The sequence below is a fragment of the Podarcis tiliguerta genome (genome assembly GCF_965153285.1).
Source record: "Podarcis tiliguerta genome assembly, chromosome: 4".
NCBI lineage: Eukaryota > Metazoa > Chordata > Lepidosauria > Squamata > Lacertidae > Podarcis > Podarcis tiliguerta.
Genome location: NC_139537.1, coordinates 19716666 through 19743860, shown reverse-complemented (window position 1 = coordinate 19743860; position 27195 = coordinate 19716666). Strand labels below are relative to the sequence as shown.

Here is a 27195-nt window from a genome sequence, read left to right as displayed (position 1 = left end):
TGTGATCAGGCCTGATACTTTGATCCTGATACTTTGATCCTGAAGCTGAGGCTCCAATACTTTGGCCACCTCATGAGAAGAGAAGGCCTGATACTTTGATCCTGAAGCTGATACTTTGATCCTGAAGCTGAGGTTCCAATATTTTGGCCACCTCATGAGAAGAGAAGACTCCCTGGAAAAGACCCTGATGTTGGGAAAGATGGAGGGCACAAGGAGAAGGGGACGACAGAGGACGAGATGGTTAGACAGTGTTCTCGAAGCTACAAACATGAATCTGACCAAACTGCGGGAGGCAGTGGAAGACAGGAGTGCCTGGCGTCCTCTGGTCCATGGGGTCACGAAGAGTCGGACACGACTGAACGACTAAACAACAACAACATCTTATTCCTCTTCCATCCAGAGATGAAGATATATTTGAGATGCACACTGGCCTTTTGGTTAACGATGGAGGGCACAAGGAGAAGGGGACGACAGAGGACGAGATGGTTGGACAGTGTTCTCGAAGCTACCAGCATGAGTTTGACCAAACTGTGGGAGGCAGTGGAAGACAGGAGTGCCTGGTGTGCTCTGGTCCATGGGGTCATGAAGAGTCGGACACGACTAAATGACTAAACAACAACAACAAATAATTTAAATAGTACTGCCTTGTTCACTTTTGAGTCTTATTTAACTGTTGATGTGCTTTGAATTAGACCAGAGTAGATCATACCTGCATGCATTTGAATTTGTATATGAGGAGTAACTTTTATCTTCCCCATTGATATCAGTAGACATTCCCTTTTGTCCCAGCCTTCTATTTTGTTGATTCAATTATGTCAATTAAAAACTGACAGGGCATATTGGCACAAAGCTGTGCATGTGCTTTGTTTATCTTTTTTAAAAAGAAAAAGAAAAAAATGTGCAAAGCTGCAAAGATGCTACTGCAAGTAAGAAATGGAGCAGATCTGGACGTTTAGCTGTTCTGACTTGAAAGACCTATCTGCTACAGTCAGTTACAGGTTTAAGACTGAGTAGCAGAGTCTCATCTTCCCTCTGCCCCCCACCCCCACCATTAATTTGTTCATGAATTGTGCTCCCCTGGCACATTTCTCTGAGGAAAGCTTTCATCTCTGGGGATTTGGACATCCATGTTAGTATGACGGATGCACTGTGCATAAATACTGCTTTGATCTCTTAAATATATCTGAAAATGTGCCATTTGCGAGTGGATGGAGTCTTTTGTCGTTTTGGGAAGGGTTATCCACAACATCCTGGTTCTGACAAATAGTTTTAGCGCCATTTGACTCTTTCACATTGTAGGTTATAATTAACGGGGAACATGACACCAGCAATCTCAGAAGAAACAACAGCTCTCAGGCCGATCCCATTCTGCTTTCTGTTGGTTGCGCAACGTTGATCCGAGCCGAACAAGAGAGCCAAATTCAGATCAGCTTGGGAGTTCAAAGCAGAAGTGGAGAAACTCAAGCCTTCCAGGCTTCTTCATCTGACCCTCAGGACTCTCCCCACAGGGCCTCACCCCTTTCCCCCAAGTTATGCTTCTTGCCAGCTCAGCTTTGCACCCTACTTGAGCACCTTTACCTGGTGCTGAGGCACTTTGAACTGAGGCAATGCCTCTTGCTTGCCTAGATGGAGGATGAAGAGAGTTGTATGTGTACAGAACCTTTTGACTTTTGTTTGGCTGGAATGTAGCTATCCTACTGCTCCAGCCCCTTTGCTCTCCAATCCTGCCAATGCAACGTGGCCTGCATAAAGTTGTCCATGTGGCCTATGGATTGAAAAACGTTTCTGCATCCCAGTGTTAAGGAAATCAAGGTTCTTCCTAATGTCTCAACAAATGAAACTGATATGTAAAAATTGTTACTTGGGGGGAGGGGGAAGAGAGAGAGACATTGCACATACTTTTGTAAACCAAGAAAATCTTTAATAATAATAAAAAAGGAAACCAAAGCATTGCTGTTGTTGTTGATCTGCTTGTTGTTGTGCTTTGTAAATTTTCAATCCTATTATCATAAAGGCGGTGATCTGAAAATGGACTTCATCAGCCCAAACAGACACCTTCATCTGCCCAAGCTGCAATAAAACATGTCTCTTCCATATTGGTCTCTACAACCACAGCAGGCACTGTAACCTTCCAACAGTTTGACCTCACCCCTAAAGGCGCACTCCTCCATTGTCTCCCAAGACAGATGCCAATAAGGTGTTAAAAATAAATAAATCAGGGCCAGCATCAGTTTTGAGGGATTCCTCAGCAAATTGGCTTCTGGTAGTCTGCCTTGTCAGCTGCCAGTGGGCACCTTCCAATGTGGCTGAGCTGCAGGTACAATGCAGGGCAATATAACCTTAAATAAAACTACTGAATAATGCAATAAAAAAAATAAATCCATAAAAATATAGCAGCACATTTAGAAACATCTTCAGAGCCGGGAATTCCTCCTTTCTTCAGCCTCCCTGAAGGCACATTCTGACTCATAAAATACCACGTTACACTTGAACTCTGCCCTACCTCTACACAAATCTCACAATACCCACTGCTCATCCCATTCTTCTCCCAAACTTCACCCATTTCCACCAATACCCACAAGCACACCATCCACGCAATTGCTCTGGTGGTTCACCAGTCACTCCTTCCACTCGGCAAAATGGCACTGTGAAAGCCAAGGAGACAATGAAGCCAGGGGAGAGAGCAGAAATTGCCGGAAAGCAACCTGTAGGAGACCTCTAGTAAAAAGACTCCTAACAGAAGAAATTACCCATACACAAAAGGCATTTCAAAGCAGCTTGGAATATGCCTCAGGTAAGTTCAGACTAGTGGAGGCTGGTCCATTACGGCAAATGAGGCACTATTCCATCATTCGCAGTCTGCCTTCAGTCATCTCCCACCTGCCTGCCTTCTTACTTACAACTAGTCCAAGGGGTGGCACTCCTTGCCAGCTGCCTCCTCCTAAGTCTCAGCGTTGACCTTGTGGAACTCAGCAGGGAGGAGGATGGCGATATAACTCAAATGAGTTGTCTCTGCTGTGGCACTTGTTGGCCTTCCTGCCTTCCAGTCTGAATGTCCTAATGGGCATTAGCCATCATGGTTTGGTCTTGACGACTGGCTTCTTCATGGCTCATCTTAAACTGTCACCCACAAATCAGACCTGACATTGGGGGACCCTTTGTCAGGTCTGATTTGTCCAGATTTCCAAACTGTTCATGCAGCCCTTAGCTCTGTTAACACCTTCCACCAGCTTCACATGGTTTGAGATGGGTCTCACTACCATGACCCTACCTATGGATGGTGCTGTCTGAAGACAGTTTATGTGGACCTCAGTTCCCCTCTTGCATATATGTTGAAGGTTTTATGACAGATTGATTCAATAATAATGTTTATCCTTTATCCTTTCCTCTCCCCCGCTCCCACCCTATTCCATTTTTTACTCCGAATGGGAGAATTGGATTGAGCAATTGTAACGCTTTGAAGGTGCTGCTTGTCTGCGAGTCTATGAGAAATAAAATGAGATTGATGCTTCTTGGTTTTCCTTTCAGATTTAAATTAAGATTAATGGAACTAAAGAACAAAGACAGTGAAATTATTTTCTTCATATTTGTTTTCACTGTCAGATCTGACAGCAGGGAAAAATATGTCTATTTGTACTGGGAAGGCTCTCAAATTTTATGCTATTTGTTTCAACATGGTCTTTCGGTAATATTTTATTGAACCCAGGCTCCACTTTCGGTAATATTTTATTGAACCCAGGCTCCACTCTCAGCAGTTCTGTCACTGAAATACAGATCACAAAGCACAACCTCGTTTAACCAAATGGAATGGGGAACAGTCAAATCATAAAGGGTTGAACCCAATGTTCCCTATCTGCTAGAGCAAAGCCTATGATGATAAGTTCATGCAACAGATTAATCCAAGAAGGGTCTCAGGTGAGGTAAAGGTAAAGAATCCCTGGACGGTTAAATCCAGTCAAAGGCGACTATGGCATTGTGGCACTCATCTCAGTCCAAGGGAGCCGGCATTTGTCCACAGACAGCTTTCCGGGTCATGTGGCCAACATGACTAAACCTCTTCTGTCGCAATGGAACACCATGATGGAAAGCAGAGTGCATGGAAACAGTATTTACCTTCCTGCCGCAGTGGTACCTATGGTACCTCTGGATTATGAACGGGATCTGTTCCAGATCCCTGTTCACATCCTGAAACCCCATCTCTTTTCTCTCCCTTTTTTTTTTGCAGAAGTATTGATAGCTATTTATTAGGCAATGTTCCACATCAGCAGTCTTGCTACTTACTGCACTTCTGTACCTGGAAGATTTTAACCAGTGATTACTGATGTATTGATTCGGTTCAGAGAAGATTTGGCTCAGCTCAGGAATAATTATTGCTATGCTATGAGGAATGTCAACTTTCTCAAAACAGATTTGGAATGTGGCAAAACTTAACAATAGCCCTATTTGTTTTTTTAAATGCTCCCTGTGGGGTCGGAGTTGCAGCTTTTCTGTTTAAAAAAGAAACAGCACTGGTAATCATCATCCCTGATGGAAACGGACAAGGAAGGTGGGAACAGCCTGCGGCTTTATTGTGAGCCTTCAAGAAGAGTAATCAAGCAAGTTTATAAATGGTGATCTGATAGTTAAGGAATGATGGGAAACAGTGCCAGTTTCCAAGCATATGAGTCTGCAGCTTTCTCAGTAGGAAACAAAAGCAGGCTTGTTGATACAGGCAAATTATGCACGTATGTGTACATGCTGGTGTCTGTGGTCTTCAGTTGAAGGGCAGTATACAAATGTAACAAACAAACAAACAAGATCAGATGTGTGACTTTCAAACATGGTGGCTGAGTAGCACAGGCTGGTCTGCTTCCCTGCTCTGCAATAGCCCTGTTCAGACATCACTGTGAAAGGGATGGAGGGAGAAGCAGGACCATTTGTGCCCCAACATCCCTATCCCTCCTGGTTACAGCTTCAGAGCTTTGCATGTTGAGTAAAAAGACCTGAAGGGAGATCTTCAGGCATTCAGTCATGGAAAACCCTCCATGTGACTGGGGTTTCTGATTCCAAACCTGGGGCCTGAACACAGCCCTACAGGCTTCTCTAAAAAAATTTACACATCACTTGGGAAGACAGGCAAACTAATATCAGTGTAATGAATCATAGCATAGCATAGCACTGTAGAGTTGGAAGGGACCCTGAGGATCATCTAGTCCAACCCCCTGCAATGCAGGAATATGCAGCTGGTCCATACAGGGATCGAACCTGCAACCTTGGCATTATCAGCACCATGGTCTAACCAACTGAGCTATCCAGGCTCATGGAAGAAGCAAAGATCACCAGTGTTGAAGCAATGATTCTTCAACATCATCTTCATTGGACTGGTCATGTTGACCGTCTTCCAAAGCAACTCCTCTATTCCGAACTTAAAAATGGAAAGCGCAATGCTGGTGGTCAACAAAAAAGGTTTAAAGACTGTCTCAAGGCAAATCTTTAAAAAATGTAGTATAAACACTGACAACCGGGAAACACTGGCCTGCGAGCGCTCCAGTTGGAGAACAGCCTTTACCAAAGGTGTCATGGGCTTTGAAGACACTCGAACTCAGGACGCAAGGGAGAAACGTGCCAGGAGGAAGGCAAATCCACACTGTGATCAACTCCCTCCCAGAAACCAATGTCCCCACTGTGGAAGGACATGTGGATCCAGAATTGGCCTCCACAGTCACTTACAGACTCACTGCTAAAACCATGTTTATGGAAGACAATCTTACTTGGCTATGAGTGATCGCCAAAGAAAGAAGAAGACAGGCCTCTCCATAGTCATGGACTGGTTGGATGCAGAGGAATGGTAGGAGGAACCAGCTGGGGAACCCCCAAGGGAAGAAAGTTCAGAGCCCTGGGGTTGGTGGTGGGATGACGATGAGTGGTCCAAGGGAGAAGACTGGGAAGAGGAGGTGTCAGAAGCTGAAGAGCTAACAGGGCTTAAGCTGAAGCAGGAAAGTGGGGGAAGGGAGATCAAGAGCCCCTTCAGCCCCAAATGCTATGCCACCGCCCATGACTCACTTCTATAAGATGCATGCTCAACATGCCAGCCTGGTAGACCTTCATCTTGGCATTGGGCATCACCATCACATTCTCCTATACCCTTTTGGAGAGGTGGACCATAGCCATAGCTCCCTTGCAAATACGCTTGTCCAGCTCAGCATTGATGGAAAGCTTGATGGTTATGGTGGAACCCAGGTGGATGAAATTGTCTACCACTTCAGCTGTGTTGGTGCTGGCAATGTCCTAACCCAGGATGTTGGTCATAGGCCATCTAAGTATAAAGAAAGGAGGGGCAGAACTGTAGTGGCTACCAGAGAGAGACTTTAAAGTAAAACTGGCTTGCTTAGCCTCCCTTCTTGGTGTTAAAGAATCTCCCCAGACCTGTTCTGCAGACGGAAAGAGTATAGACCAGTCTGGTGCCTTCACAAATGTTTTGGGCTCCAGGACCCATTAGCTCTGGCCAGAATGGCTGGTGGTCAGGGATGCTTGAAGTAGTAGAGCATCTGACTTGGACACAGAAGATGCCAGGTTAATCTCCAGCACCTCCAGGTAGGGTGGGAGAGACTCATGCCTGAAAGATGGAGAACCACTGACAGTCAGTGTGGATAATACTGAATTAGATGGACCCAACAATCTCACTCGTTAAAATACAGCTTCCTATGTCCCTAGATTGTTGGCCAAAACATCTGGATGTTATGATGCTGGGACATAAATCAGAGCAGGCACTTGGGAATACTGTTTTCTCTTTGCTTACGTTTTTTTAAAAAATGTTTCTATTCAATCTTTTTCTTTAGTTTTTTTATTTAAAAAAAATGCATCCAGGTGTTGACATGCATGGTTGCTGACAGAACTGCACAGCTTAATGGTTTTCCCTTGAGAGAAATCATATATGATTTGGAGCAATATAAATCTGTCTATATGATCTGCGAATCCAATCTTTCCAGTATGTACCAGCCCTATAATTTGTGTGAGAATTTCATAGCCTACTGCCTTAAAAAAAAAAAAAAATTAAGCCACCGTACCTAATTTTGCAATTCAAATATCCATAGGTTTCCTTTCTTGATTTCATTAGTTAACATTGCTCTTCGCTTTTTAACTTTGCTATCTACATTTTCTGCTGTGGGAGACAAGTATATTGCCTATGCTGCAGTAATCTTCCTTAATTGATTTGGGACGCATGCCAGTCGCTTCTGGTATTCCGGGGCCAGCATCTTTATGTGACTGGCTTCCTTCCAACAGCTGTCATCCTCGGAGTTCACTTTATCCCTTTGCTCTTCTGGTTCTGGGATATTTGGCACTCTCAGCCTTTGAAATCTGTCCTTTCATCCCTCAAGCTGGTACCGTAATTGGCTAGGAAGGCAGTGGCTGCGGGGGGAGGAATCCAAGAACTTCATAATATGAAAAATACCCAAGTATCAGACTTTCTGATCACTTATCCTTTTTTTTGCTTCTCAGTAAATACTTTAGCCCAGATGTATTGCAAGTACAAGTGATCATATGCATCAATGAAACTTTGGACCCCTCCAGATGACGTGTTTATTTGAACATTCATCCTGATTTGCTTGCACAGAAGTTAGGCTATATTATCTGTTTTCTATTGGACATTTGTTCTGATTTGGAATCATAGAATTGTAGAGTTGCAAGGGACCACAAGGGTCATTTAGTCCAGCTCCCTGCGATGCAGAAATCTTTTGCCCAAGCTGGGACTCAAACTCACGAACCTTGGGATTAAGAGTTGCTCAGTTGCTCTACCAACTGAGACATCTCACCTGGGTAGATTTGCTCTGAAAGCAGACGGCTTCCCTCCTCCCCGTCCGGCTGCTCCGCCGCCTCCCTTGCCCCAGTGGCCAGAGGCGCCGGGGCCGCCGCCGCCACCTCCTTTCCTCCCTGGGGCGCCGTCTCCGGCGCGTTTCCCTTCCGCGCGCAAAAAAAGAAAAGAAAGCGAGCCAGCCAGCCAAAAGCTCGCGATCGCTCCTCCAGACCACCTCGCCTAGCGCCTCCGGCCCCCCGAGCGGCGATGCTCGGTTGCCCGAGCGGAAAGAGAGACCCCCTCGCCGGATTCTGAGCGCTCCCCGCCGGATCGGGCAGAGCCTGGCGCGCAGCTCAGGGCGCTATCCACCCTGGCGACGGCGAGGGGGGCGTTGCGAGCCTGCAGCTGGATGAAGCAGCCCCACCCCACCCCCTGCAGAGTCTCCGGAGCCAGATCCCTCGGCAGGATCACTTCCCGCCCCCGCTGCTTAAGCGGAGCTGCCGGTGGTGGACAGGAAGCCTGGAGGGCTGGCGGAGGAGGGCAACCTGTCCGTCTGCCCGCCTCCCTCTCTTAACTGTTGTAACTTGGCAAAGAGGTTTCCCACCTCAGCGTCCCTGCAGCCAGCCAGCCACTTTAGAGGGGAGGAGGGCGAGGAAGCGGGGAGGGGGGAGTTCATTCATGTTGGACATCATCGGGGCTGAGTTTAGAGAGTCAGCTCGGGAGGGGACAAAGGGAAGGCTTTAAAAGCGTCGCGAACAGGGAGATATTCCATTTGGAAGAGGAATCCGTCCTCACTTTTTTAAAAAGTAAAGACTTTGTGCTAAGCAGCAAGGCGTCCCAATGCAACCGCTTGAGCATCTCCTCTTTTACGTTGCGATCTGCGCCAGCTTTTGCAACCGACAGGGCTCCAGCGCCGGCGCCCAGAGCGGATCTATCCGAGCCTTGCGCGCTTCGAACCTGCGGAGAGATGGTGAGTGTCTCTTCTTTCTCGCAACTTTTGCTCCTGGTGTGTGAAACTGACCGGGCGCGTGGTGGAAACGCGCCCTCTGGATGTCCTCTCAGGCGGTGCACTTGCGAGAGGAGAAGCGTAAGAGAGGGCAATTGGAGTGAGGGGATGCAAGCAACTCCCCCGCCTCAAAGGACTTCTGAGGCTGCTTGACGCACTACAGGTTGCGCTAGGAATGGTCATGCAAATAATCGCTCACACAAGGCATGATCTCTCCAGGATGCCATGTGCAGGGTCTCTGTTGGCAACACGCCATGCGCAATGCATTGGTGCACATGTCGATGGTGGGCTTGGAGTGCCCCTCTCCCCTCGGCGCATGTAACTAGACCTGCATTCAGTGCGATAAATGCAGAACTTTTGAAGCGACTGATGAAGTGGTGTCTAGTGTGTGAAAGTAATCAATGGCAAATATTTACGGCGCTACAAGACTTGGGTTTTGTGAAGCAAGAACTGTCTATGGAGCTCATCAGCCTGGAGAGCTCAGTTGGTTAGAGGATGATGCTGATAATGCCCAGGTTGGAGGTTTGATCCTGGTATGGGGCAGCTGTATATTCCTGCAGGTAAAAAAGGGGAGGGGATGTGGGTGGCACTGTGGTCTAAGCGACTGAGCCTCTTGGGCTTGCCGATCAGAAGGTCGACAGTTCGAATCTGCGCATCCAGGTGAGCTCCTGTTGCTCTGTCCCAGCTCGTGCCAACCTAACAGTTCAAAAGCAGGCCAGTGCAAGTAGATAAATAGGTACCGCTGCAGCAGGAAGGTAAACAGCGTTTCCATGCGCTCTGGTTTCCGTCATGGTTTTCTATTGTGCCAGAAGTGGTTTAGTCATGCTGGCCACATGTGGACAAACACTGGCTCCCTCAGCCTAAAGCGAGATGAGCACTGCAACCCCATAGTTGCCTTTGACTGGATTTAACTGTCCAGGGGTCATTTACCATATTCCTTTACCATATTCCTGCATTGCAGGGAGTTGGACCCTACAATTCTATGATTCTGTGATTCATAGCAGCTGCCAGCTGGCCATCTTCTTGCTTTTGGCTGCAGACCTTGTGTGCCCCACTTAAAGGTTTGTTTTCCCAGCATAGGGCAAGGCTGTTGACACTCTGAGGAACAACTAGAGGTCCAGGGAGTAGTTTTGCAGAAGGCACCCCCCATGTCTTTCATACAAACACACATACATACATACCACTCCTTCAAAGATTGAAGCAGCTGTTGTGCAGCCCATACTAGTTCTGAAATTGTGTACATTAGCTGAGTGGACACATGCAGGTCCAGAAACATACATTCATGGTCACAGAAGGTTGGATTAGTTGCATGAGTGCATCTGAATCTTTCAAAAGTCACACACCCAGGGCCACATTCAGACATTACAAATTCCGACATGGGGAATGCTTTCATGTAGGAAAGTGCATGGAGTCAGGGTGTAAAGAAATTGTCACACACACCTGGCAGCCCTGGATTCACTTTGCATGCATGGGGTACACTTGCATGTGGGGTACCTTCACTGTGTACACATTTTGAAGCTTGTGGGATTGCTCAGTTGGTAGAACATGAGACTCTTAATTCCAGGGTTGTGTGTTCAAGCCCCATGTTGGACAAGAAGATTCCTGCATTGCTGGGGATTGGACTAGATGACTCTTGTGGCTGCTTCCAACTCTACAATGAACCTATTATTCTGTGTTGTGCACAAGTTGAAGCCAGCCAATGCACATATCCACAGCAGGTCAGACACATGTTGCGTCATTCGCTGAGTTCCCTGCAAGTTTCGCACATTTGCTCCATGGGGAAGTGGTTTTAGGAAATTGCAGTGTGTGAAGTAGCACAAAGATATATCCTTAATGTCCATTAAGTGTTGGGAATCCCAACAGAAAGTCTCCTGAACAGATCTCCCCAAGTCATGTCCTGAGACTCAAGCCTGCCCACTACAAGCTTTGTTGAACCAGTGAAGGAGCCAATTCCCAGCAGTGAAGTGCATGCTTTGAATGCACAGGATCCCAGATTCAGTTGCAGATATCTTAATCTGGAGGAACTCAGGTAGCAAGGCCTGAGTTTCTAGATCAGAGTTTCAATCAGAGTTGTTGGTACAGAGTTAGTTGGACCAAGACTCTGACAAAGGCAGCCACATATGCTCTCATGGCCCATAATTCCAGATGTATTTGTTCTGCACACTTCCTCATTTTACAGGCACTGCAATCATCTCTGGCTCAAATTCAGATTTGGCCCCAAATATGCAGGAGTTTTGCTTTCCAACCAGAGTTTTCGAAAGTGTGGTTGCTATGGTGGCAATCATGCTCTGACCGTCTTCAGATAGGAAAACGAGGAATGCAGAACTTCTTGTCTGAATTTACCAAGAGAGCATGGTATATTATTAAAGAATATGTTTCCGACCAAGGTGAGTAGGGGCTGCAGTAAGTGGTTGAAAGTTGCTGCTCAGACCCAGTTGACCCAGATATCAGGGAGGTTGGCTTATTTTATTTTCATTTTTCTGCTGTTTTCTGCAATCTCCTCTAGGAACAGGAGGAGAGCCCCATAGATCAAAGATCTGTGGAACATTTTCCAAAAATAGAAAGGGAGGAAAGGAACCACTTGCTGGCAAACTTCTCAGTTCAAATTCTGAAACATTTCCAGGGATCTTTGATTAAACAGATCCTCTGGATTGTGGCTAATTTCTAAGATGAGAGATGAAGGGAGGACTCACAATTATGCCTGGAAGCTTCCCTCTGATCTAAAATCACAATCCCTCTAATTTTATGTGAGTATGCATGTAAATGGGTGTGTCTGTGGTGCACATGATGAAAGACACTCTTTTCTTCTTACTAGTTCCTTTTAAGATGGGTACCCATTCTAGACAGTTTAGAGCAGAATTCCAAAAGCTGGGGTCCTCCAGATGTTATTGGGCTACAACTCCCATCATGCATGGCCACAGGAGACGCAAGTTGGGGATAGGAGTTATAGTCCAAAACATCTGTAGGGCATCAGATTGGAGAAGGATGATTTAGAATGTATGGACTCTCACCAACCAACTCAGCAACAACCTTCCATTCTGAAGATGAACATTCATAGATTCTGCCATGCAATTGCAGGCAAATGTTAACTGATTGGAGGACCAATTCCAACGGTGGCGCCTGAAGAGGAATAGAATAGCATTTATCCAGCTTCTTTCCAAAATCCTTGAGAAGCTTCTTTCCAAAACCCTTGGGAAGGTTCCAACCTGAACAGAATACAGGGAAAAAATTGTAAGGAGATCAGAGGACCAACTCCTTCTAAATTACTTTCACCCAAGAGCCTTTTAGAAGTTCTCCTAGATGGTGTACGCTTGATCAGAAGAGAAAAGGTGACAATACAGGGCTGTGTTGGTCAATTCAGATATCTGCTCTTGCGCACACACAGTTACCCCTTGGAAACCCATTGTGGATCAATGAGGATCTTCTGCTAGGAGAGACTCAACACACTCACTCAGTTCTCTCCTTCCTGGATTCCCTCCTTCCTGGAATTTCACAGCTTCTTCAAGGTGTCATACTTCTTCAAGGTGTCTACGGACAGCCCACTCACTCCAATGACTAGCAATCTGGAACTGGTTGTATACTGTTCCCTGCAGATGTTCCAGAGCAAAACTGTGGCACAGAAAATAAACTATGGCTGAGCATTGTTGGTAGCTTTGTCTGCTCTGCAGTTATTTCTTTAAGAGCATTAAATTCAGATGCTGTCCCTACTGGCTGTTTGTAAAGCATCACGCAGAAAACAAGAAGAATCACTTGATCCCGTGCTGGGGGCTTGTTCTGTGTGTGCACACACACGTGCACCAGTTGTTTAAAACTGTCTGAGTAGCAGAAAGCTATTCATCATTTGTGGGCTGCCTCTCCACTCGTCTGCCCCTGTGCTGCTGACTTTCTAAACATTCATGTAGCAAGCCTTGAGTAAACCAGTTTTGCAAATCGCTCACTTTTCCTTGCCTACCCTGGCCTTGCACAACTTTCCTGAGAATGTTGCAGCTGCAATTTTGTGGCGTTTTAAGGCTCCTTGTGATTCAAGCACAACCAAAGTTTTCCTGGGTGAGCTATTCTGTTTGGGGTTTTTGTTTCATGGGGGGTGCGGGTGGGGAGTTCAAGTGGAGGAAGGAATTCAGGAGGGGAACACAGCTGCGAATGCAGCCTACCCCCCACTGTGTAAATATTAGGCATTCAAGGCTTTACAGCTGCAAACAGCTGGAGTCCAATACTTCTCCACAGCAGATGTTTACTAAGGGAAGCCCTGGAAGGAATAGTAGCACTTAAAGGTCTCAAACAAGGTCTCAGGGGTTGCAATAGGCATATTATCTCTTCGATGGAGAGAATTTCCATGGTCAATGAGTTTCTTCTGATCTCTAATAATTTAATGCCACAGTCTTTTAAGAGCAGAAATCAATGGGATCTTCTCTGACTCTTGGCTCAGCGTTTTTTAGCCGCATGCCATTCGGGGAAATTTTACTGGTTGAGGAGCTGCCTGTCATGGGATGACCTCACACCAATTAGTCTTGTGTCTTGCAAGCTTTGCTGTCTGCATTGGTCCTACCTTGGCTGTGAAACCTGGGAGACATACTCCCTTCCTTGTAGGCCTTTATCCACCTGGCCTGGGAGGGCAGGGTCCTGTCTGACTCCAGCTACAAAAGCTGAGGCTGCTGAGGAGACTCTTGTGCTAAGGTGTTGTTGGGGTGTGTGTGTTGTAAGCCACCTTGAGCATGGGTTTAACTATGGAAAGGTGGCATACAAATGAAAAAGATGGATGGGTGGATGGTCGCCTTCCTAGTGCAGATGCCAGGAAGCACAATTGGAGCTCAGGCCACTTGTGACTGTCAACGATGGGAAATTCAGAATGATGTACCCTCTGAGTGCACTCAGCTTTTTGGAGAATCCATGTGAGAGCAAAGGGGCTGTGAACATCCATCACCCCATTGGTTGCCAGGGTTGATTTGGCTGATCTGAGTGTCAAGAAGAGCTTGCTGGGGCAAGGCAATGGCCCATCCAATCCACCATTTTGTTCTCTCAGTAGCCAACTGGTTGCCTATGGGAAGTCTTCAAGCAGGACATGAGCACAACAGCACATGCAATTCCCAGCAACTAGTATTCAAGGCATAAGGCCTCCAACAATGGAGGCAGAACATAGTGATCATGGCTAGTAGCCATTGATAGTCTTATCTTCCGTGAATTTGTCTAATCCTCTTCTAAAGCCATCCAAGCGGGTGGCAATCACTACCTCCTGTGGAAACAAGTTCCATATTTTAACTGCTTACTGTTTGAAAAAGTACTGTATTTCTCACTCTATAAGATGCACCAGACCACAAGACACACCTAGTTTTTGGAAACAAGAAAACAAGAAAAAAATATTCTGAATCTCAGAAGCCAGAACAGCAAGAGGGATCGCTGTGCAGTGAAAGCAGCAATCCCTCTTGCTGTTCTGGCTTCTGGGATAGCTGCGCAGCCTGCATTTGCTCCATAAGACGCACACACATTTTCCCTTACTTTTTAGGAGGGAAAAAGTGAGTCTTATAGAGCAAAAGATACAGTACTTTTATCTGCCCTAAATCTTCCAACATTCAGCATTATTTGATGTCCAGGAGTTCTAGAGTTGTACCTGCAGCCATTTGAGCACAACTGAGACCCCATCATGGACTCTGAGGGCATTTTTACAACAAGGGAAGATGGCCAAAGCTCTTTCCTAAAATTCTCACTGTACTACTATTTTGTCACCTCTAGCTAGATGATCCTCAGCAATGTTGTTAAGAAAAAGCATTCTGGTTAAAAAGAAAATAAAAGATGGGGCGGCAGGTTCATACTAGCTTAAGATCCTCTTTGGCAAGGAGAAAGTTTGGCCTTTATCCCAATAGCTGTCACCTTTATTTCTGGCTTACTAAAGAAGAGTCCGTCTAGTGCAACATTCTTATAACAGTGGGCAGCCAGGTGTTTCTAAAAAGCTAGCAAGTAAGGCTTATAGGTGAATAGTATGTATGGGGGGAGTAAAGAACAATGTGGTATAGTGGTTAGACTGCCAGGCTAGGACTGTGAAGATCTGGATTCAGATCCCTAACCGGCCACTGGGTATCCTTGAGCCAGTCATGCTCTCTCTCAGCCTAGCCTTCCTCACAGACTTGTTGTGGTGACACAATCTATATATGGAACTCTTCCCTGAGGGACAAGAGGGATAGAGTGGGAAGTACTGGGCAGAAATGTAATGAGCAAAGCACTGGGCCTGGAGACGGTGTTACCATGACAACGATCCCTCAAGGACCGCCTCTCCCATACAAACCGCCCCAGACTCTGTGTTCATCATCTAAGGCCCTTCTTAGTGTGTGTCCTCCTTTGTTAGGTCCGGAGGGTGGCAACACGAGAATGGCTCTTTTCTCTAGTGGCTCCCCGTTTGTGGAATGCTCTCCCCAGGGAGGTTTTCCTGGTGCCTTCATTGTATATTTTTACATGCCAGGCAAAAACGTTCCACTTCAACCAGGCCTTTAATAACATACAGCCTTTTAAGTGTATCTGTGAGAAGGGGTGGGTGGCTATTGTTTTGTTGTTTTGGTTTTATTATATACTTGTGTTTTATCTTGTATTTTATTCTGTGATTCACCCTAAGAACTTTTGATGAAAGGTGGTTATGTTGTTGTTGTTTAGTCGTTTAGTCGTGTCCGACTCTTTGTGACCCCATGGACCAGAGCACGCCAGGCACTCCTGTCTTCCACTGCCTCCCGCAATTTGGTCAAACTCATGTTGGTAGCTTCGAGAACACTGTCCAACCATCTTTTCCTCTGTTGTCCCCTTCTCCTTGTGCCCTCAATCTTTCTCAACATCAGGGTCTTTTCCAGGGAGTCTTGTCTTCTCATGAGGTGGCCATAGTATTGGAGCCTCAGCTTCAGGATCTGTCCTTCCAGTGAGCACTCAGGGCTGATTCAGAATGGATAGGTTTGATCTTCTTGCAGTCCATGGGACTCTCAAGAGTCTCCTCCAGCACCAGAATACAAAAGCATCAATTCTTTGGCGATCAGCCTTCTTTATGGTAAAGCTCTCACTTCCATACATCACTACTGGGAAAACCATAGCTTTAACTATACGCACCTTTGTCAGCAAGGTGATGTCTCTGCTTTTTAAGGTTTTAAGGTTTAATCATCTTGTCCTCTGTCATCCCCTTCTCTTTGTGCCCTCAACCTTTCTCAACATCAGGGGTGTATAGATTTAATAAAACAAACAAGCAATGCTGGCCCTCTACACAAGGGCGGCTCAAAATACTTTGTTGCTTGAGGTAAATGATAAAATGCCTCCCTCTCCAATTCTTCAAAGAAACTGCCTGAGTGGCAGTTGAATCTTATGTCAGCAGTACTTATAGGACAGCAACTTCCAGGACAGTGTGGTAGGTTGGTGGAGGAGCTAGGCCAGGCTGCGTAGCACACAGGGCTCTGTCCTCCAACACCTCACCCCTGCCCCATCTGCCACCTGAGGCAGCCACCTCACTCTGCCCAGTAACAGGGCCATCTCTGCCTCTATCCCCAACTCTGTGATAGTCTGGCCCCCACTGACTGAGATCATGGAGGGTGAGTACAACCTACCTCCTTCCCTATACAAAAAGCAAAGAGAACCGCTGCATGACCGAGGGGGCATTGCAAGACACAAGCCTGCCATTTAACCAATGTACAGTGGTACCTTGGGTTACATACGCTTCTGGTTACATGCGTTTCAGGTTACAGACTCCGCTAACCCAGAAATAGTGCTTCAGGTTAAGAACTCTGCTTCAGGATGAGAACAGAAATCGTGCTTCAGTGGCGCGGCGGCAGCAGGAGGCCCCATTAGCTAAAGTGGTGCTTCAGGTTAAGAACAGTTTCAGGTTAAGTACGGACCTCCAGAACGAATTAAGTACTTAACCTGAGGTACCACTGTATTAAAATGTACATCTTTACTCATTTTTGATATTCAAGCCATGCTGGAATGCTATCCTCACCCACCCAGATAATTTTGGCAAACATCAGGCCAATGTGTGCCCTGGTTTTCCACTCTCTACATCAAGACAGGCTGGCAGAAAAGGTACCTACTTTTGCCAGGGTCACTTACTGCATTTCCAGCTGTGTGCCGCAGTCCTCCTGTTCCTGGCCTGATATCCACCATGTGCTGTAGCTACGCCAACATAGCTTTTGGGACATGCTGTGGTGTCCTAACTTCCTAACTGGGAATTGCTGACATGGAGAAGATTAGGCTTTTAAAAAATATTTTTGAAAATCTGCTTTGAACATAGGTTTTTGTTTTTTGTAAAGGGTCTGTCCTGAGCATGTTCCAGCACTGCTACTTTAATTACAAGGCTAGGACAAAACCTAATTCGGTGAAATACTCTGGGCTCATGTCCAGATTTCAACAACCTTAACTTGCAGATTTGCAAAGACATCTCGAGGGGATCCAGATCTTTTGACTGCAACAGAATACGAAGATTAGAGGTTGGATGCTCAAAGGCATCAAAAGGAAGGGAAGAAAAAGGTTCTTTCATAAAATGGAAAATAACCATTTGGATTACTGTTGCCTGTAGCCTGTAGACAAAATGCACTCCTTTTGATAGGTGAACAATCTTAATAAGGAAATTCCATGTCTCCTTTCACCCACTGCAAACCTTTCCTGTACAAAGACATGAACACAAAAGGAAGTACCTAGGGGGGTCAACCTGGTTTATGGTTGCTTGAGTCCAGCTGGCAGACATATGCCATGGGCAAAGGAAGGGTTAAATGAATAAACCAGCCCTGGTGCCCTCAGATGTTTTGAACTACAACTCTCACCAGTCTTGGCTGGCATGGTCATGTTTTCAGACTACAACTCTCATCAGCAGTGAAAAGGTGTCTGAAAAGAATCACTGCTCCCATTTTTGTTCTGCTCTGTCTTCAAATTGTTATCCTTCCACGAGTTTTCCCCTTGCTGCAGCCTGGGAGAGGGATCATTGGACTGGTTCAGCTTTGGGATGGGGAAGAAATTTAATTCAGCTAACATTTCTAGGCAAACCTACCCGATTCTCAATTTCTGAAGCTGTAAGCAAACCAAGACAAAGCCATCCTTCAAAATTCACATTTTGTGATGCCGTTTTCCAGCCATGTAACGGATACAAAAATGCTTATGCTAGGGCAAAGTATGCATAAAAATACATGTATTGCTGACAGCAGCATGCAAAATACATTATATAAGCAGGGGATTGCTTTGCACAAATGTGTAGTAGACAATACTGCAGACAAAATTGTGCATATGAGGAGAAGATGTAGCACAAAGATGCGGCTGAATTTTCGTGAGGATTTGTTTCAAAAATTGGCAAGCTGGCGTGGAAATGTGGAAAACTGAACTTGTGAGTGGAAAAATGAGAAGCGGAGAGAATCCAAAATTTACAGATCCACTCATCTCTAGTTCAGATTATGGTTTGGCACTATGTGAGAGAACCTTAAGAACCCCCAGCCTCAGGCATTTGATCCTGGTCTCCAGTCTTGATCTGCAAACCTTAGTTTGCTGGTTTCAGATGAAAATTCAGAAACAATGGTTTGCTTGAAACCAGAAAGAGAGGGATGGGATCACAGCACCTGACAGGAAGAGGGAGCATGTAGGCATGCAAGTTCTTAGGACTTTGCCCCCATAGCTCCAAACTTTTATTTTGCAAGTCTGAACCAGTCCCTTAGTGGTTTAACTAAGGCTGTCCTGTCCAGCTAATAGTTGTGCTGAGATTTGCACGGATAATTTCTCACCTACAACGTCTGTTCATTATCGCTACTCTACATTAGCTCTTAACTACATTGCTGTCTCAGAGAACTAAAGGAACCAGGGAAAATTACAAATCTGACTCAGCTGTAATCAATATAATGGAGTTCCACAAAGGATAGGCAGTGACTGGCCTGTTTTATCAGATAGATGTATATCACGCTAAGGCAGATATTTCAATTATAAACTCCCCAGTCAATTTCAGAGTTACAGCAACTTTTAACAGCTGAATGGTATTATCAGCACCAACCTTTAAGAACCCCTTAAAAACAACTTCTTTTGATTGCAGTGTTGCTTTCGTTCGCAGATGCATAATTTCATTCTTCATTTCTGAAAGGACCAGCTGACTGGGGCCAAAGTCAGCAGATAGACAATAGGAATGAGCTGTAGAAAGGGATAAACAATACAGTACCTCCTTCCTGAAACCCTAATAAACTATTCCACCTTGATCATGCAAAGATACATGCATATCTGCTTAATCATAATCTTCTAAGAGCACAATCCTCTGCATGTCTTGCCAGAGGCAAGTCCCATTGAGTTCAAATGACCTCCTTTCATTTGATTGACTGATTGTTCTTATTTATTTCCTGTCTTTCTCTCAGTAAAGGAGTGATTTGCACTAGGAGATATTTGCACTAACATTTTGCTGAATTAAAAAAAAGTTGCAAACTGGTATAGAACTCTGAACTTAAAATTGGATAAGTAAGAAACTGAAATTGACCAATGTGTCCATCTCTACTGACAAAATCTTCATCTCAGTTCAGCCAAAATTTCCTTCACTGCTATTTCCATTCATTGGTTCTTAGTCCTTCCCTTCAGAGCCACAGAAAATGAGTCTGCTTGATCTTGGACTGATGTTCCTTCAGATTTCAGATGTCTGGAAACCATCTCACCTTAATCTTGAATCCTAAATTAATTTTATTTGCTGTTGTGTTTTAACTGTTGTTGGGTTTTTCTTTTAATTGGTTCCGCTGGTTTTCTTGTGGAGTGCATGGAATGCTGCCGTTTCACAAGAACAACAGCACTTCATTATTTTTGGACGAATGAATGAGACCATATTGGACTGAGTCAGCTGCAGCCAGGGCCAATATGATGTTGCCTCATCTGTGGACTCATTGTCTGCTTCCAAATAATCATTTTAGTGACACTGTCGTAGGAATGGCAGCCCAAGTGGGCAAATATTTCTCTCTCTTTCTGGCAGCGTGGCATGTCTCTGCTATTCTGGTAAGTCATAAATTCTAGGTGACGTCAAGCTTCCTATTGTATTTGAGTAATTTCTGGTTTCATTCCTTGGCGCTGATCTTTGTCTCGTGTTTTAAAAGGCAGCTTCCTACATTTGTGTTTTGGCAGTCTGAGCACTTGACTTGACACACTGGGAACAGCGTGAGACGACAAAAGTTGCCGGCTGAATAGACTTCCTGCTAGCCCCCAAATACCCCCGCTGTGCGCTAGGGACTTTAGGAGGTTGAGCTCCATGAGAAACATGGAAGCAAACTTCACCCGAAGAGCTTAACATACAATGAGAGAGACATTGCTCCTTCCCACCGAAATAATAAATGGCAACATTCCTATCAGCCTCAGTGGAAGTGGGGACAGTCATGTTGTCTGTGTGATGCAACCTGCCATTTAGAGCATGCAAGGGAAGCCACTGAAATACATGAGGTAGTGCAAGCTTTTAATGTTTCAAGCATTACTGTAGAGCCAGTGTGGTGTAGTGGTTAAGAGCGGTAGTCTCGTAATCTGGGGAACCGGGTTTGATTCCCCGCTCCTCCACATGCAGCTGCTGGGTGACCTTGGGCCAGTCACACTTCTCTGCAGTCTCTCAGCCCCACTCACCTCACAGAGTGTTTGTTGTGGGGGAGGAAGGGAAAGGAGAATGTTAGCCACTTTGAGATACCTGAAGGGGAGTGAAAGGCGGGATATCAAATCCAAACTCTTCTTATTTTAATATTTTGTTTGGAAGCCGCCCAGAGTGGCTGGGGAAGCCCAGCCAGATGGGCAGGGTATAAATAAATCATCATCATCATCATCATCATTATTATTACTACTACTACTACTACTACTATTACTGGGTTGAAATGGTTGCTAAACTGACTACAGTCATACCTCGTGTTATGTTTGCTTCGCGTTGCAGCTTTTCAGGTTACGAACCCGGCAAACCCAGAAGTGTTTACTTCCGGGTTCGCCCTGTGAGCTTCGCACATGTGCAGTAGCAGTGCTCTACTTATGGACTTTTCAGGGTGCATATGGCACCCCGAAACGGATTGTGTTCGTAAGTAGAGCTACCACTGTATTTGCCTGTCATCTGCAAGCTCCCCCTACTTCAGCAATGGCTGAGCCATTATAATGTCACGGAATGTTCACAGATTCTAATTGCTGGTGGGGGAGAATCAGTCACAGAATAGTGGCATTGTTATAAGCAGGAATGGGCTGAATTTAAGAAGTTGCTACTTTATAGTAATGCTTTAACAATCCATCCACAAGCATTGATATTTAGATTTAATTTTTATTTAATTTTTTAAAAAAGTATTTTCAGAACTAAAAACTGAAAAGATTCTAGGAGAACAATGTAAGTAAGATTACCCAAATGGGTAATAAATCCAGCAATGATAATACTAGTCCAGGAGAGATAGCTCAGTCAGTAAAAAATGAGACTCTTAATTTCAGGGTCGAGAGTTCGAGACCCATGTTGGGCAAAAGATTCCTACATTGCACAGGGTTGGGCTAGATGACCCTAGTGGTCCCTTCTCTACAGTTCTAGGAGTCTTTGATTATAATCCTGCTACATCCGTTTACCTAGTCTAGCATTCTGCTTCCTGATGTGACCAACCAGATGCCTCCGTAAAGTTCATGAAAATCAAGCCTTGTAGGCAGTAACTGTCTCCTACTGCTGCTCCTCAGTGGCAGGTTTCATATAGGTATGATGTCTAAAAACCACTGGTGCCCATTGTCCAGATAATATCTTTTATTGGATCAGTGTTGGTTGACAGCACAATGTATATAGTTTTGAGGTCGACAAAACTATTCCTTGCACTTAACAGAAAAAGATACCTAAAAGCTTGTATGCTAGCAAAGATATCATAGAACATTCTTTGAATATCCTCCCTTCTGGAGCACACATAGCAACTATCACACACTTTTTCTTTCTCTTTCTCTTTCTCTTTCTTTCTCTCTCAAAAGCTTTTGCGATAACCTGGGAGAGCCAGTGGCAACGGGGGGGGGGGGGGGGAGGTGCCCTGGGTTCCATGTCTGTGGGGGTGACAAGAAGTCACCCCGCGGGGGCTCGCAGTGGCGCAAGCAGCCATCGTGCCACCGTAGCCACATGTGGAGGATCCTCCATTCGCGGCTGCAGCTGGGAGCAGAGGATCCCGGTGCCAGCGGCAAACCACTAAGTGCAGCGCATGTGCAGTGTCGCATGCATGTGCTGTACGTAGTGACGCTGCACATGCGCTGTATAGAGGTTTGTCCTGGCACTACTCCAGCGCTGCACGGACACAGCCGCAAGCAGAGGATCCCGGCATTGTCCGTACGGTGCTGGAGTGGTGCCAGCGGCAAACTGCTATACAGTGCATGTACGGTGGCACTGTGTACGGTGCATGCGTCGTACGTAGCAATGCCGTACATGCGTCCTATGTATTTTAATATTTTGCTGGAAGCTGCCCACAGTGGCTGGGGAAACCCAGCCAGATGGGCAGGGTATAAATAAATTGTTGTTGTTGTTGTTGTTGTTGTTGTTGTTACACTTTGTCAGCTTTCGTTGCTGATGCATTCTCTCTATTCTTTGCAGTGTGTACAGTAAATGGTTCCCCTACTTTCTAATTTGCTACATAGTGGCATTTCCCTGCTTCTTACTGTGCTGTTTTGTTTTATTTAAGATTCCTGAACTCCTGAGATTGCTCCCCCCCAAAAAAAAATTTTTTTAAAAAATTGACCTATACTTATACAACACCACATGTAGGTTCTCTGCAGATCTGTGTGCTCTATCGTTCTCTGTTTCTGGTAATCCATTTTCTCATTTTCGGCAATGTATAAAGCAACAACAATTACTTCACCGATTCCTTTCTAGCGGAGTTTAAAGGACCAGGTGACAATAATACTAGACATTTGAGATGGGCTTATTTGAGAGAGGCTTTTTATTGTTTCAAACCGCTTCACACACAAGCCTGCACAGTATGGGACCTGCCAAGCTGGTTGCAACTCACTAGGCCTAACAGGAGCCTGACGGACACGCTGCTTTCGAAATCTCAGGCAAGCAGGAAAAATAGATAAGAAAGTCATTGGGAGGTTGCAATATGTGGCTGGTTGGCTGAGTTTAGCTCAGTGGGCTCCAAGTTGTGTAGGCCTTGAAAGCAAACTGAACAGTTAATAGAGTGAGGCAGCGGCTCGTGCTCCCAAAAAGTACCTTTGAGGAAAGTAAAAAAAAAGACTCTAGGCCAACGAAAGTCGGCAAAGCGTGTTCTCCAATAAATGAGAGCACGTGTTGCGGTGTGGGCCACCGGGCCAGGCCTCTTGTTGCCAGGCTGGTTAATAGTTATTGCCTGGCATCTGTGATTGGATAACCGGGTTGCTGGGGCAAATTGTATGTTGCAAATTGAGTGGGTGGGACCATAGTCTTTAAATATTGGTGCACTCTGGTTTCTCTTTCTCTTTGCAGAGTGCATCGGATCAGGAGCAATCTTCTCATTGTCTGGTTACATTTCTTTATTTCCCCCCTTCTTTTTAATCCTCTCTAGTCCCTTAATTAATTTAATTCCCCTCTCTAGTCCCTTAATTAATTTAATTCCCCTTTTTTCCTGTTTGATTTCCCACCCCACCCCTTTCCCTGCCCTGTGGGAAGATTCTCCCTGTACCTGTGAGCGCTGCCTGTGCATAATCCTCCTGGGCTTGCCTTTCCCAATAGGGAGAGAGCCCCCATTAGGGGCTTTCTTTTGCAAAGAGGTTTCCCCCATTTTTGCCTGTTTAATTGTGGGGCTAGTCAGGGCTGTTCTCAGCCTAGCTAGAATCACTTTGTTTATAGTATCCCCAAAGGTTGGCTTTATTTTGGTTGCATGCAGTGCTGTTGGCCGAGTTTTAATTTAGCCTTGGGCAGGAGCACTATATTGAGTTCCTTTAATATTGCAATGAGACAAAAAAGGCAGAGAGCAGAAGCATGGAGGCCTTCACGGCCTTCTCGGCCTGCACATATCATTCAAGCCTAAGCCTGCTACAGTTAGCAGTACAGTAAATTCCCAGCTTACCTGGAATCACTTTCGTTTATAGTATCCTCATAGGTTGGCTTTATTTTGGGTGATTGCAGTGCTGTTGGCCGAGTTTTAATTTAGCCTTGGGCAGGAGCTCTATATTGAGTTCCTTTAATATTGCAATGAGACAAAAAAGGCAGAGAGCAGAAGCTGGGAGGCCTTCACGGCCTGCACATATCATTCAAGCCTAAGCCTGCTACAGTTAGCAGTACAGCAATTGTTAGTCTCTGTGGCATGTGACTCACTTTCTCTATAAGAATTTATCTGTTTGCAGGCTCACTTGTGGCTAATGTATATCGTAGGCAGACAGAGTGGAGCCAGAGGCTCTCCGTGCCTCCAGTGAGCACTCTGTGTATGCTCTTTAACTATGCTGTTTCTGAACAAGTTTATTTTCTTCAAGTTTGTTTGCCCTGATAGTGGCAACTGCCATTTTAGGGACGAGCCATTGTGGCTTAGTGGCTAGAGCGCAGGACTAGGACCTGGGAGACAGGGTTCATATCCCCCACTTAGCCATTGTTATCACATAACAAAACAAGCTGCTCCTTTTGGACTATTTTGTTGCTGGGTAGTTTGGTGCATTTGTGATATTGCTCCCAAAAAGAATGTGGGGTTTCTTGAGGAGGTGCTTCCCTCTAAAGGGCAAACGGGCACCTGGACAGGCGGTGGGCTGCCTCGAGTTTGTTAACTCATTGGAAACATTTATGTCTGACCTAGCAGGTGATCTTAGGGCTTAGCCCGCTTGGCCCTAGAATTTGATGGACTCTGGCAGCGTTTCCGGCCTGAATAGCTTCCCCATTTGGTGCACAAAGCATTGGTTTCACCAGTTCCTCACATTTAGTTTTTTGCAGACTATGACAGAGCCTTTGCAGATGCCTCCAGAGATTGCTTCTCCTGCAGAGGTTGACTTGCTGATGCCCTAGGTGCCTTCTTCCAGAAGGAAGCGTCTTCAGAGGTGGCGATCCAGGAGCAGGGAAAAGAGGAGCAGGGATGATGCTTACACCTCCTTGCAGGTATGTCAAACCTGGGTCTCTAGGGACCATCCTGGATAGCTCAGCTGGTCAGCGTATGGTGCCGGTAATCCATCAGATGTCTACTACCAGACTTTTAGAAGACATCTAAGGCAGCCCTGTTTAGGGAAACCTTTAATGTTTGCTGCATTACTGTATTTTAATCTTTTGTTGGAAGCTGCCCAGAGTGGCTGAGCAAGCCCAGCCAGATGGGCGGGGTACAAATAGATCATCATCACCATTATTATTATTATTATTATTATTATTATTATTATTATTATTTTGTGGGAGAGTGGACTAGATCATCCTCAGGGTCCCTTCCACCCCACTATTCTTTAAGTTGCAATTCACTATGGGAACGTTAGATGCAGGGCTGCCATTATCCCCTCAGCTTGCTAGGATCGCAGGGACGGGGACATGTGGACCACTTGCGCAGCTCCACATTTCAAATGGAAATTCCCTGAGCAATAGAACCTTAAGCTGTATGCAGGAAGCTGGCCCGGCAGCAGCTTTGTTGGGACTTTTTAGGGTTTCTGGCCGGCGTTGGCCCTGTAAATCTACACGTCATGGTGGCAACTCAAGGCAGGGCATTCTGCCCAAGTGGGGGCTGGCGACTAGCAAGCAATAACTCGATACCTCTCACCCATATTTCCATAAAAATATCTTCCTTGAAAGCCTGGCTAAAAGGTTATCTAGATGGGTCAGTGGTTTTGTGCTTGTGGGAAGGGTTTTCCCAAGGTTTGGGATTCCTCTGGCTTTTCAGCCAGTGGCTCAGAACACAGCAACTCTAAGCCAGTCAGAGAGCTACCTGTGGTAGCAAGTAAGAAGGTTAGGAAGCAGCTTTCATTGGGACGCATGGAGGTATCCCCTTGATTCTCCTGCTATTCCTATTTTCATTTATCCCCTTTAGGGATCGTCCCTAAGAAAGCCCCATATAATCCCCCTTATAATTTATCGCATCCCATAGGCACCTCAGTGAATGACTCTCTGGAATTGTTCCGTGAAATATGCATCTTTGGATCAGGCAGTTGAGCTTACCAACAAATTGGATGAGGGCCTGGTTGACATTATGCGATATTGAATTGGCTGTTAGGCTGCTGCCAGTTCACCCTCTAGATTATAAGTAGTTGGGCTTTAATTGGATGGTCCTTACATTTATAAGGCGATGCCAATATAAGGCGATGCCAATGGGTTGCGCTATAGGCTGTGCAGCACTCAAGTCCTTTCTGGTTTGAACATTGCGAGTCAAGACTCGTTTAACTGGGGGTACCATTATTTGGATTATCTTACTGGCTGGTTCATGTGACATCAGCCTCTGCTAAGGCTTACTGTACGCCCCTTTTATTCCCTGAGGAGCTGGGTGTTCCCAGTGGATAGGTCAGTGGCTCCACTGCCCCTTTAACGTATTTGGGGGCTAGCTGGATACCGTTGCTCATACCTCTGCTTGCCTGTGGAAAAGCTGTTTGCCGTGAAGGACGTTATTCTTGTAATACTTCCTCTGATAGCAAATGTTGCTTTGTCAGATTCTATCATTGCTAGGTCAGTTTAAAAAATAAATAAATAAAATAAAATTGGCATGCAGGGTGGTTGTTCCAGGCTGCCCCTTCCATTCCTGCTTGGCCAGGTGGTCTCTTCATCATCCTGTACAGTGGCCTTGAGCCTGGCAGGGCAAGGCAATCACATGTGACCTAACTTTTCTTGAGTTTTCCCCATTGTAGTGTCAGCGCACATCTGGACTGAGGAGTACAGGGACCGTCGGGTCTGTCTTGGTCTGATAACCAGGCAGTGTGAAGGTCCTGGCAATATGGTCCTCATGCTTCGGCAGTCTCCGCCCCCCTTTTATGTGCTTTCCAGCTGCACTGCTTAAGGTTTAATATTGCGTTTCTGCTCGTTTTATTACGGGATCATCTATTGTTTTCACTGTCACTATATCCCGTTTTCAGTTGGAGAGCTTCAGATCCTGGGCTCTGGACGCCCAGCTATAGCCGGATTTTCTGGAGCTCCTGTGGCGCTTTGGCAACAATTGATAATTTAGAGGAGGAGTAGCTTACATTTCCCCTTCTGCTTTCAGGTCTTATGAGGAGGCCTGGACTGATTTCTTAGCGTTTAGCTGGCAGTCCTCGGCCATTCAGAGGAACTTGCCTCCATTCTCTGAGCAGGACCTGCAGTAATTCGCCCACCTGCTGCAGATCGGATGCACTGTTAAAACTATCAGAATTCAGTCCGCTGCAATGTCTGCTGGAGTAAAGCTTTAATTTTTCAGAGACTCTCCTAAAAGTGTGTCGTGCGCAGGGTCTCGGAAGGTTGGTAAAGGCTCCAGCCTTCACAGGACTGCAGGCAGGAAGCCGGTCAATCTTGACCTATGCAGTATCCGCAACAAGTTAATATTTGTCTCCTGGTTCTAGTTCCAGACGAGACTTCTTTCAGTATTCC

General features: G+C 45.7%; 1 protein-coding gene across 1 annotated transcript in view; it reads left to right on the top strand.

Annotated features, from left to right (window-relative positions):
• Positions 1-7960: 7960 nt before the first annotated feature.
• Positions 7961-27195, top strand: part of PDGFD (platelet derived growth factor D) — a 148040-nt gene continuing 128805 nt past the window's right edge. Inside the window, exon 1 of the mRNA XM_083436692.1 lies at positions 7961-8744. Within this exon, the coding sequence (XP_083292818.1) occupies positions 8615-8744 (130 nt within the window). The 5' untranslated portion in view covers positions 7961-8614. The remainder of the gene's footprint in view (positions 8745-27195) is intronic.